The 13,037-nt window shown below is 34.4% G+C and overlaps 1 protein-coding gene across 6 annotated transcripts in view; it reads right to left on the minus strand.

The window, feature by feature from the left end:
* Positions 1-13,037, minus strand: part of FMN2 (formin 2) — a 159,382-nt gene that overhangs the window by 28,126 nt on the left and 118,219 nt on the right. For all 6 annotated transcript variants that reach the window (XM_035322377.1, XM_035322374.1, XM_035322376.1 and 3 more), the window contains one exon: positions 4,640-4,691. In XM_035322377.1, the coding sequence (XP_035178268.1) occupies positions 4,640-4,691 (52 nt within the window). The remainder of the gene's footprint in view (positions 1-4,639; positions 4,692-13,037) is intronic.

A 13,037-nucleotide genomic window follows, 5' to 3' on the forward strand; every position in this document is an offset into this window, starting at 1 on the left:
GGTGCCTGGGAGGCAGCACTCAGGAAGCACTTAAAAGCCTGAAGATCACTGGAATGTGCAAGTAATGTGAGCAAATTATAAAGTAAACCAAATAAAAATATCCTGACATGGGAAGATGAGCATTCTGTACCAAACCATACACATCTGAAATTCCCCAGTTGATACTCATGTCAGAAGGCAGTAAGCCCTTTGTTTGACTTTTTTTGTAAAACATGTACATGCTATCAGAGATTTACAAAAAAAAAAAAAAAAAAAAGAATAAATTCTTAGATATTTTTAAAATCAGTGACGTACACAGAGACAGGATAGTAAGTAGCACATCTGTGTATTTACCCTTCATTTCCTGCATCATAGCAGAAAACAAACAAACAAACAAACAAACAAAAAAAACCTGTGAACACTTTCACTCCAAATCAAGCAACAATTAAATTAGACTGTTGTGTCTTGGTGTTATGTTATCACTTCGTTTAGGGCTATACTACCTGAAATATTAGACATAAGAGGGTCTGTAGTGTTTTTAAGAGATTCTTAGCATGCATTGCTTCTGACATGGGCTTAGTATGAGTAAACAAACTGAGCAATTCTCAGAACAATTGTTTTTTCTTGCCAAAAGTTAGACCCTCTATTTGAATTCATTACGGTTCACTAGGATTCAGCTAAATCCAAAGCTTATTTAGACTATTATAGGTATTACTGCTCTGAATTTAGAATCTGGAGTTTCATTGAGTGACAGCAGGAATAAGTGAAGATCTTCTGAGTTTTTCTCAGGTCTAAATAAAACATCTCCATTTCAATCTGTAAATGATTCCAAATGCCATATTCCAAAAAGAGATATAGCATTGCAGGTAGAAGAACAAAAAATATTATTAACTATTTCAGTGGAAGAGAAACAGTGTTCTAGTCTGCATTTATTTTGTTATATTAAAAGACCATAATCTGTAAGCTTTCCAAGGAGATCAGAACTAAATACTAGGCAAGATATAAGAAAGTAATAAAGTTACATACTATTCCTTCTAACTTTACCTAATAACTATTAGGTAAATAAACGCAGAGACTAGTGACCTCCTTCATTTAATGCTGTTTCTGGTAATATTGTTCTGATTGCTTAGCTGTTGTTTCTTCAGGAACCAAGTGCAAGAAGAGGAGCAACTAGCTTATTTCAGACTGTAAACCAGCAAGATGGTTTTTCCTTCTGATACATTTGTCTTTTATCCTAGTGTGGTAAACAAGACATCAGCTATCATACAACTTTTGACAATAACTTTGATGCAATCTTGGTTTCTATTTGCTGTAGATACTGTGGATCAAACTATCTCCTTCTACAATTGATAATAAATAATAATTGTTTGCATCTAATGATTCTAGTGATTCTATTTTTTTCTCCCTGCTTAAAGGAAATATCTTTCTAAAAGATTAAAGGTATTTAAAGCTAAGTAAATGAAAATATGGAAGATATATAGAAAATATATAAAAATATAGGAAATGTACAAAAAATGAAAATATAGAAAACTTGGAACATATTGTTACTTGGTGAAAAGGGTGTTGTATTTCCCAATTTTCAAATCTCATTTTTAGTTATATATTTGCTTAAATGTCACTAATGTTATTTCCAGTTGTGTGAAGTGAATTGAGCACATAGCTATGCATCTTGGTGCATAGGACACAATGTAGAATGATTTCAAATGGGAAAAAAAAAAAAAAAAAAATCAAATTATGAGCTCCTAAAATACAGAATCATCTCTTTCTCTCCTCCTCTCCTCTTTTGCTCCCCCCGATTCCCCCTTCCGACCTTTTTTTTTTTTTTTTTTTACTCTAACTTGTCATGTATTTGACAGCTTCTCAAGTATTTAGCAATGAGGATCTAATTGGAAAGTGCCAGGTTCCTTTTTATTGCACTTTATCAATATTGTTAACGGAATGATGTAATTGTTTGGGATTTGGTGAAGACATTCCATGTCACTTCAGTGTTAATACCAGGCTGGAGCCTTCCTTGTCTGCCTGCGTAAGCTAGATAAACACAGACCTGTGTGCTTTCTTCTCATCTCAGGATACTTACTCAGAGAGATCTTGGAACATATGCCTATTGCGAGCTAAACATTTCACTTTTCATTTTATCCATGTGCCAGAAATCCATTCCTTGGATAAACACTTTACATACTGACACTCTTAAAGTTACTAAACACGATAAATAAAGAGAGAATACATCATTTCAAAACCGATTAAACATTTTCTCACTTGTGACAAATGAACAGCTATACACTGCATGGAGTCCCTGGAGCAGACATTCCATTTTCTTTGTCTTTATTTTGTGTGGAAGATTAACTTTCCATTTCAGCTCATCTATTGCACAATTGAGATTTTCTAAAATACACATCACTGTATTTTCCCCAAATCATTATTCATTTTAGAAGCATTTTTGTTGTTATTGCTGCAAGAGCTGTTCTTTTAGACTTCTGTGCTTTTAATGGAGATATGAGCTTTACTATTTTGTGCCCAAGCTAAAAGAAAGAAAATCTGTAGCTCTTACTAAAAGCTAAAGAAATGCTGTTTTGGGGCAGACTTGAACTTACACGTGAGCTGAAGTTATCCACTTCAAAAAGTGAAATCCAAACACATTAATCACATTAATTTTGCTCCATCTAATCCATCACTTTTCCTTGCACCACTTGCTTGTCTAGTCATCCTATGCACTGCTGTTCTACCTATGATTAGCCAAATGTAACTAATCTTTCATTTAGCTTTTTAAGCTTTCACCTTCTCTTTCACCCCCTGCCAAAAAAAAAAAAAAAAAAGTATTTTATAAAGACCCTTTAAAGATCTTAATGCAATAAACACAATACCAAAACTACACCAAGAACCTGTCTTCAGTATTTTAACAAATACCACAAATTTGATTAAGAACTACAGTGTGTGGGTGGAAGGGGTAAAGAAAAATGTCGTTTATATAACAGAAAAAAAAAAATGATCCTAGTTTTTTTTTTTTTTTTTTTTTTTTAGGTCCCAGTGTATCTCCTCATGTGTTCTATAACAGCTTCTGCATGTGATGTCAACAATGATCTAGAATTTCCTTCGTGGACAAAATACTGTGCAAAAGGAGATGCTGCACTTATCAGCAGAGGGGAGAAGAAAGAGTTAAGACAAGTAGGATAGAGTAGGCCAATAGAGTAGGCCAAGATGACTGAGGGTCCAAGGAGCAGTTTTCTTTCTTCTCCCTTACTGTATAACCTAGCTATAATGAAAGGAATATGTTGATATCATGGTTTCAGTTAGGAAAAAAATAAAAAACAAAATGGAGAATGAATTCGACAATGACAAGTCACAAGTTTTCCAAACAGATTTCAGACCCCTCTTGCCCTTAGGAATCTGTCAGAATTGTACATATAGTCTAATCCATTTTCCACAGGAGAAAGTTTCCTCAGCAGAGCAGTCAGAGATCACAAATCTCTCTTCTACTAACAATTTATTCCCTCAAAGTTTTATTCTAAAGGAAATTTTTAAGAGTAAGAACAATGTAATTCAGCAGTTAAACAAGCTTCAGAAATTTCAGGAATGCCTTTCATATACTTGAGCAAGATACTGAGCCAAAGCAACACTCCCTTTGTTCCACTTTTTCCATCAGGATCCCACATCATTGATATACCACTCAATGACCTACCATCTCCTTTCAATTAAGGAGGGAGCTTCTGATGACAGAGGAACGTCCACCCTCCCCTTTTCAGGTATTGTCTTTATTACGTGGTCCATGGGTATAGACAGAAACTACTGGTATTAGTGCTGTACCAGGAGACTAGTCATGCATAACATGACACTGTAGCAAGTAACAAATCAGGGCATCAGGGCCACAGGATGGCTAACAAATCATAGTAATAACTAGAATAATTTATAATGACATATTTTACTGTACATGAACTAATTAATACAGCTGTATTCATTAGCATATGTTAAGTGGCAATTGTAGCTAACACAAAAAGAAGGTGTTATTCTTAGTGAGCAGAAAACTAATACAGACTAATACAGTTTCACCAAATCTGGACTAAAAATGTGTGTCATATTTCAGTCTTCTGCAGGGACAGATAAAAGCATGTCCCATTTAGACACTGCTTCTGGAGAACACAGCCACAAATTAGAAGAAACCACAAGTTGTGCAATGCAATGAAGTTCACAATTTTGAAAACTCTCTCAACTGCACACATCTGTAATGAAATTTAATGAAGTATTTTACTTTTTGCCACAAAAACGATTTGAAGATCTATTAGTAATATTACAAAGGAAGTCACATTCAATTATACATATCATTAGTACATTAAAAAACAGATTTCCATTCCACATTTTATAAGTTCAGGAAGTTGTATCTAATGAACAGTAGTTGTCTTAGGAATGCTATGTCTGTCAAATCACTATGATTCTGGCACAGAAGGAACAGTTTTCTGTCAGTCTGAATGCCATATTCTAAGTTTGTTTTTACATAAGGTATATGCCTTTTATATCTTAAAGGCAAGAGTCTTGCAATATTTTTATAAAGGTAGACTGCATATCTGTATACCTTTTTTTTTTTCGTGTTCATCAAGTTGAAGTTGACAAATTGACAATAAGTATCACTTGGTTTTCTGAGTGCATTTAGCATGTTGTTCTTTCTTACCTTTTATGTGCTTCTGTTAGTGACTTCTCTTCATTTTCTTGGTCTATTTTAGCTGTAAAAAAAAAATACAGGCAAAGAATTAACTATAAACTGAAAGACACAGTTTTTTTGATTTTTTTAAAATAATGTTCACTTTAAAATAAGTCTTTTATTATTTATTTTATAAAAACAAGCTGAAGATACACTCAAGTATAACAATTCTGAAAAAGCTACATGAAGTCTGATATCCCTAGATATCTGTAGTTACAACACACGCCCTCAAAACAAGCGCTGTTTTTTTTGTTGTTTAAATCTTGCAGTAATATAAACAACCAAGTCATGAAAGTGACTTTAAAACAATTCTTAAAGTATGACTCTGAAAACAACAAATAGGGGAACTTGTCTATCAAGAGGAGGAAAAGCATGAAGCATTCAGCTTTATAGCTTTTCTAAAAGTTGCTTGATAGATAAAAATTGTCTTCTCCCTCCCCTACCCCTTCAAATAGCTAGTTAGTTTATGAACTAGTAATTCCTAAACAAGAACAACTTATAACATATCAATTAGTGAAGTACTAGCACCACAGTAGATCCATATCAAAAACATTACTTTCTATACAAATAAATTATTGCATTGCCATTATGTGAAAACTCAAAAACAGTAAGTTGTCATTGCCACACTAGTGAAAAATGATCAGTTTTCCACATCTTCTCTCATACTGCATTATGTACCAAGTAAAGTTCACTTAACTTAGAAACACTGATATGCAAAATTTATGAGAACATACATATTAACCTAGGCATCAACAACATGCCAAGCAATAGTACAGTCTGCTCTGTGCAAGTGTGCTTAGATCAAATTTTTAGAGTTATTCAGTTATCACAACTTAAATCCATTTAAGAGCTGCACGTTTTAGCCAAAATTTTTTTAGCTTGGAACTTTATTCCCTTTTCATGTCTGCTGGAATACTAGGTTTTTAATTTGCATGGAGAATTTTAGAATTCCAGAGAGTCATTGGGTCTGGGGGCATGAAGATGCCCTGAATTGTCCTGAAGACAAATATCAATAGTACAGAATTCAAAGAGAAAACTAAAAAAGAAGCATAAACTTTAAAGATATTTCTCATTCCCTACGCTGCTTTACAATAATAAAAAATATTTTTCCACTTTGTTGATGCACCACATCAACAATGTGGTAGGAAATCAAAAATAGGAAATCTAGATTTTAAATTTAACACAAATGAGAATGGGATTATTAGGGTACAAAAATAATCACTATTTTTTCTATTATGTTTCAATCAGCAGCACTTTACAAACACACACTTGCACTTAAATAGATGTATGAAATCTGTAGCAAAGTTACAAAAATGGAGTTTCCCATTCCAACCCCGCCGCCCCCCAAGTCAGAACAAGGATCAAAATTATGTCTGATGCTGCAAATGCTTTTTATTAGTAGTAATGTAATCTGCTGAGCTGGGTGAGCTGTGCTCATTTTACCCACAGCAGCAAACTTCGTATCTAGCAATTGTCATTTGAAGACTAAGGCTCCATCGTTGTTTTGTTTGAAGTGAAAAAGAAATCCCAGCAAACCGCAGGAAACTTGAGGGAGTACTGGGTAAATGTTCTCAAGGAAACTCAAAAGAACGTGAAGCCTGTCTGATTACGGGTTTCATTACTGACTTGAAACTCAGCCCAGATTCTTCAAAAGGTTTGTGAGGGCTCAAAACTCTTCTGAGTGAACCTGGGCCCAGTGTTGAGTGAATCTGGGCTGACTTAGAGTTTTGCTTGAAAGCCTTGTCTTGCTTTGGATATGAAACCAGGTGAAACCTGGCAGGTTTGACATATTTTTTTTTTCTTTATACTTCAATCCTGAAAGTCAAGGTATGATTTGTTGTAGAACCATATGGTGCAAGAGAGAAGAAACTCCACACAGACTCCTTGGATGAAGGGATAATATATAATTTTACATTAACACTTTTAGTAATGTACCTTCAGATACAGCTTCTAAAATAAGCAGTGCTGTTACTGAAGCATGTAAGTTGGAATCCTCTCAGTTAAACAATGCTTGGAAATGGAGGCTAGCATGTTCCAGTTTAGGACAGTCTTTTAGTACTTATATCTGTAGGATAAAACCCTTTTTATAATCTTACAGGATTGATGCGACATAACATCTGAACTGTTTAGTTTTGCCTTTTTCCTTATCTCCAACAATTCTACACATTCTTACAAAGAATTATTTACCTAAAAAAGCAATAGAGCAAATATTTTATAATTTTTTTTTTTGAAGAGTGCAAGTACAAATTGTACAAGGCTTATCTAAGTGTGTTAGAATGTCTCCATGCTGCAACAGTTTATTATTATTATTATTATAATTTTAAAGCATGTATCTGTACTTTTAATCATTTCCTGGAGAATGGGTACTACACAAAGAATCTTGATAATCCCTGAATTATTCAGGTATATGTAATAGTCTTTATTATTATTTTTTTTCTTAAGCTAATAAGCACATATGCATAAGGCAGTTACTATACCCCCTTCCCCCCCCATTTCATTCTGCATCAGATCACCTCTTGGCATTAATAGTCTTGCAAGGAAAGTTTTCTCTAAGAGAGAATTCCCTTGTAGTCTGTTCCAAACATGTGATGACATGACACCTCTAAATCTTTTTAATGCTATCAAAAGGACATTATTCAGGCGTGAATCAGACCTGCAATCCATTTGCTTTCTTGCTTTTCAAGATGAAAAAAAGTTAAAGAACAGTTTTAAAATGTTTCTGTTTCAACAAGATGACAGGTGACACCAGAGAAGAGAAGAAAACATGGTACGTACACTCAAGGATCTGTCCCAGTCCAAAGTAAACATTTAAATGACTACTTCTGTACTAGTATAGAGTAAACAACTGAAAGCTGTGGACAATAGCTAGTCAAAGACGTTCACTGAGATTTAACAGGATGCTTTCTTCCCTTGTTGGTTATCAAAACCACCGAAGTCTTACTGTCATATACATACACTGCAATAACTACTAGGATTGCTGAAGCAGCTTGAGAGTTTGGTAAGTTCTGAAGCTGGGCACTGACATGATCACCTTATGTTAGTGGTTGCTGGTATTTTGATGTACTAATTGCTCCATTGGTAAACTGTTTTTAACAATTTTTCTGTTTCAGCAAGGGAGTAATGTTTTTAATATAGTTTTTCCCCAAAAGCTCCAGGTATTTCTGAACATTACAGCTATAAGAGATTCAGCTGAAGATTCCCCATACTGTGTTAGACTTTTCCATTTCATTGAATATAATGCATCTTTGCTGTCACTTCTTCCTCCAAAGCAGTACATCACAACTGGTAAACAGAGTGCCTGAAAGGCACTTTCTTGTCATCCTTTCTTGGCAACCTATATCAATTAAGTGCTAAGTACAAGCTGAAAGGCAGCCATGTGGGGAGAGGAGTGTTGGAAGAAAGGTATGTTTCCTTTCACAGATGAGAACTCCTCCAACAGGTGAAGCAAAAAGGAGAAAATCCCTACCCATTTCACACTGAACCTACTATGGCAATAGCTGGTGCAGGAAAATCTGTCATCTTCAAGGGTACTGTGGCAGCTGAGCACATCAGGGTGCTCAGCTCAGCCACTAAAATCCCCCCTCTCTCTTTGTCCTGAAGAAGCAAGACTTCTTCAGAAAGCTTCAGAAAGTCTTACAGCTTTTCTTTGAAAAACATTAAAAGAGGTCTTGTAGTCTCATCTGCTTTTGTATATGTTTATATATAAATATATATACTTTCGCTGATCACATCAGAAACTTTTGCAGGCTCTTATGACAGATGCAGAGGTTCCCATTCACAGGTCAGTAATCTTTGCCAACTAAAACTACTCCATATTTTATTGGCCCAACATCTTTTCCTCAACCCCCTGCACTGAAATTAGTTTTTTTGATCCTTGACACTAATTTTCTAAACTGGCTTCAAAGATACTGTTTCAAATCTAATAAATACCTATAAAATCTATGTCATACCAGGAAGTATTAGTCCCTATATTTCACATAATGCAGAGGGGAACAAAGGTAATACTTAGATTTATAACTCTGCCTACATAAATTCAAAACATTGTAGGTCTTTATATGCAGCTCTCATAATCCTGAAAGCATATATTATCCTGTAAAATCTACTTAAATGTAAAATCTACTTATTTGAAAAATAACCTCGAGTCATATTGATAAACATTGCAATATTGTAAAAGGAGCACTTTAGAGTGAAAATGACCTCTCATGGAACAAGGAAGAGAAGCTGCCTTTTCTATTCATGACATATACCAAATTAACTTACTCCTTTTTCAATTTTTCTTTTGAAAGCATCTCTAATGTCTTCTTATAGGACAACGTTTTACTGTTTGTCTGCTTTTTCCATTAAGCTATCTTCATACTATTTAATGTTTGTCCCCATTTACTGAAAGCTCTGTACTTCCTAAATACTTCATATATTTGGTCAAAATTCAAGCACATTCCTTCCTCCCTATGTCACTCCCTCCCAAGCTTGAGGTTTGTACTACATCCCAGACTCTTCAATCAATTTGTCTAACTACAGGTTATATGTATTTCATCAAAATTTACATCAGATATTCTAATCTGTAGCATCACTTTCTGTGTTTGCTTAAATCTACTGTTATTTAATAACCGGGAAATAAAGTTTGATTTCATGCAATTCAAAATGATATTTCCAACAAAGCCTCAAAAATGATGTCTAATTATCTAATGTATAAAAGGTGTTGTCATCAGCATATACCCACAGTCTAGAATGATACACACCATTATTGTGTTTGTTCTTCCTTCTTCTAGATTCCAGTCCTGCAAAGGTTACATACAAACTTCTGCAAAGGTACATATATGAATGGTCATACCAAAGTGATCTACACATTTAAGAAAATCTGAAATGTTATACAAAACCAAATGAAAGAATGAAACACAGGCATTCTAGAAAATTACATTGTTTAGCAAGACAGTATTGTTCACTTCTAGGTGAACGTTTGTGTGTGTGTGTGGATTGGTTTTGTTATTTATTTATTTTTAGAAGCCTAAATGATTAAATGAAATAAAGAGGGGTTCAAAGGTAAGGATATAAAAGTTATTTTTGACCATGAATTGTACCTTCTGATCACAATGACAACTGACATTTCAGACGTATTATGCTAAAACCTTTTTAGGAATCAAGCCACTTTGTGAAGTAAGAATGCTGCCAAGTATTTTCTCATTTTCAGTTCAATGAACTTTCTATATCAGTCTCTTCTAAATGTAATCATTATACTTTCTGCTTTAAAGCTGTAGTTAAAAACAAAATAATAAAATGTATCTGATTTTTTTCATGCATTATGTTCTGTACAGGCAATTGATATAATTTCTATTTTATCTATTACCAGTTCTTGCAATTTCTTATTTGGAAGTGCAACATTTCATTCTTTAACACCTCTTCCAGTGGACATAAAAATCTTAGGAAATATCTGCACTAAGACTAATGGGGAGGTCAAAGACTTGAAACTACTGCTTTAAACAGGGAGTATTCTGCCTTGCACTATGTATGTTTTAAAAGCAGTGGAATTCTTAGAAATTTGTTTTACTAAAAAAAAAAACAAACAAAAAAAAAAACTTTTTCAAAATGTTTACAAACCTTTTCTGCAGTTTTACCACAATCTTTAAAGAACATTTTTACCCCACAGTGTGCTGAATTAATATTAGCTGTGACTTTGAAAATATAACAAAATATAGCAAATATCTTAACCTAACCACCCCCTGCAAAAACAAAATAAAAGCAACAAAAAAACAATAAGGGCCAAACAGACCAAAAAAAAAATAAATACAAAGTTGAGGGATAGACTTTCTTAAAACATTTTCCTGACCCACTCCACTGGGATCTGAGGACTTGAAATGCCTATCTGAGGCTATGATGAAACCTTCTGCAGGTTATCTCAAACATGTGACTAGGAGAGGAGAGTGAACATAGAGAGAAAAGATGTTGCATGAACAAAACATGTAGTCACTTATTAGGATCTAAGGTTCAAGTCAGCAGGACCTCTGCCAAAGCTCCTAGGAGAGTTCCTCCATTTTTTTTGGTGGTACATGCAGTTTTAAAATATCCCCTAGAACACACTTAAATTACACAACTATTTTATTTGGTCTGGAAATAAGCACACTGTTGAACACCTGTTTTGAAACACCTTGACAATATTAACTATCAAAGAACAACAAAGACATAGTGAGTGCAAAGTTCTTACAGTAAGCAACAACAAAAAATAAATATTTTCTTCTCACCTGTGGTCTTCTGAATGTTCTTGACTAAATTTCTATTTTTGTTGTTTGTTCTCTTTGCATGTTTAATTTAATAACCATAATGTGGTTGGGGAGAACAGTGGCACTGGGAAAAGCTAACTAGTCTTTTTAGATGGAATCTATCAAAAAAGGAAGTGGGTTTCTGGCAAGACTAAACAAGGATTAGATAATGATTAAACTTTAAATGACGATGTCGCTGGTTCTCAGTGGCTTTGTAAAAAAAAAAAAAACACATAAGCTTAATATGCAATATTAATATGCACGTTTAAGCTTATAACCTGCAATAACAGAAATTTCATGAGAGAAAAGGGACTTTAACAGTTAAAAAATAATTTGTGTGCAAATGTACTGAATAAGCATAGTCACAAGACAGGTTGACCCTTTGGTTCAGATTCAGAAATGATTCAGAGTAAACCTCCAAGATCTATAAACAGTATCCAAATACCCCTCCCTCAGAGCTTACGTTCCACCAGAACATTTTGCTTTTAGCTTGTGCTATAATCACTGGGTCAAAATCACTGTCGACACCATCTGGCCCCAAACCATGTTGCAATTTAAGCTACTTCTACTGAACCAGTTTCAAAGGGCCAAGAGGAAGAAGATGCACAGAACTGCCATCCCTTCTGATCTCCTGATCTCTCTTAAGGGAATATCACATATTCTCAGGTAATTGAATACAGGAATGCATCTGAGTAATCTCAGATGGAAGACAAGAATCAATCCTTTCATCTGCTTGTCTATGTCCTAAATCTTTTTGCTCCCCTCCCCCTTATATAAGAATGTTAACTAGTATTTGTTTATAATTAACTATGAATGATCTTTCCAGTAATTTTCAAGTACAGCCAGGATGTGTGATGTTGTTTGTTGTGTTTTTCTGTTTGTTTTTGTTTTTGACAGATACAATGCCTTGATGATTAATTGTTAAAGCTACGTTGCTGTAATTTTGAGAATTTCTATTTATAGTAAACAAAGATGAGAAATCTGAAAAAGCTTTGCAAAAAGAAGAAAGAAGAATTTCTTCTGGAAACCCTAAAGAAGTCTTAGATAGTTCTGGATTTCCTATGACATCCATAGAAGGTAGTGAGCAGGAAGAACACCTCCTCCCTCTCCCTCATTTTTCTAAAATTTTCATGCATACATGAAACAACATATAAGTACTTCACTCAGGCCCCAGCTTCTTGAAGAGAACTGGGAATATAGCATCTAACATGCTGGGCATTTTTCTAATTATGTTTTTTCCATTTTTTTCAACACCTGTGAGTTAAACATTTATATTGATTCCAACCAATTGTACTTTACAATGACTTCACACTCTCACTCAAGAACAACTCAGATTATGTGTTGTCCCATAGATCACTACCAATACCCACAGAACCACAGCTAAAACTTAATGAGTATGTGATCACTGAGACTATAAAGATAATTAAACTTATCAGCAGAAGACTCCATAAAAGGAACCTGATTCCTCAAATAAATAAGAACAACAAAACAAATCAGCACAAGTCTCACCTAGCCGTCAATACATGTTTCAAGATCTGAATTTTCTCTACATTTGTTTCTTCTTTTAATCCATCTCAGGCAACAGTAAAGAGATAGGTTATTATCACCCTTTCAGGCAACAGTAAAGAGATAGGTTATTATCACCCTTTGAAAGATATCTACTGTCAGCTGAAGGGAGGTGGAAGTGGGACCCAGTTCCAACACTTCCAAAAAAATACCATGCCATCATACTCTAGTTATATGCATTTAGTGACTATTCATTATAATGTTGTTGAATGTCACATGCAAAGAAGTAAACTACATTCTATTTCATATACAGCTGTGACCACTACTCCCCATACTAGTGTTTCTAAAAGTCGTACACAGCACAAAGGTCTCCGTGAAGTCAGGACTAGACCCTAAATAGACATGCAGTTAGCTAGCATATCTAGGATTAAGTATGCATTATTAGGTAAAGATCTTGAAAGAGGTTTCAGGTCTAATTTAAAAGCAAGGCTGTTCAGCTGTAAACCTGGACTCTGGACTGCTGAAGAACATGTAATGCCATGATAATTGGAGACAATACAGGAGCAAAGTTGTCTTGCTTAAGTTTTAATATTTCTACTTCTTGGGGT

This window comes from Oxyura jamaicensis, chromosome 3 (genome assembly GCF_011077185.1).
Source record: "Oxyura jamaicensis isolate SHBP4307 breed ruddy duck chromosome 3, BPBGC_Ojam_1.0, whole genome shotgun sequence".
In the NCBI taxonomy this organism is placed as follows: Eukaryota; Metazoa; Chordata; class Aves; order Anseriformes; family Anatidae; genus Oxyura; species Oxyura jamaicensis.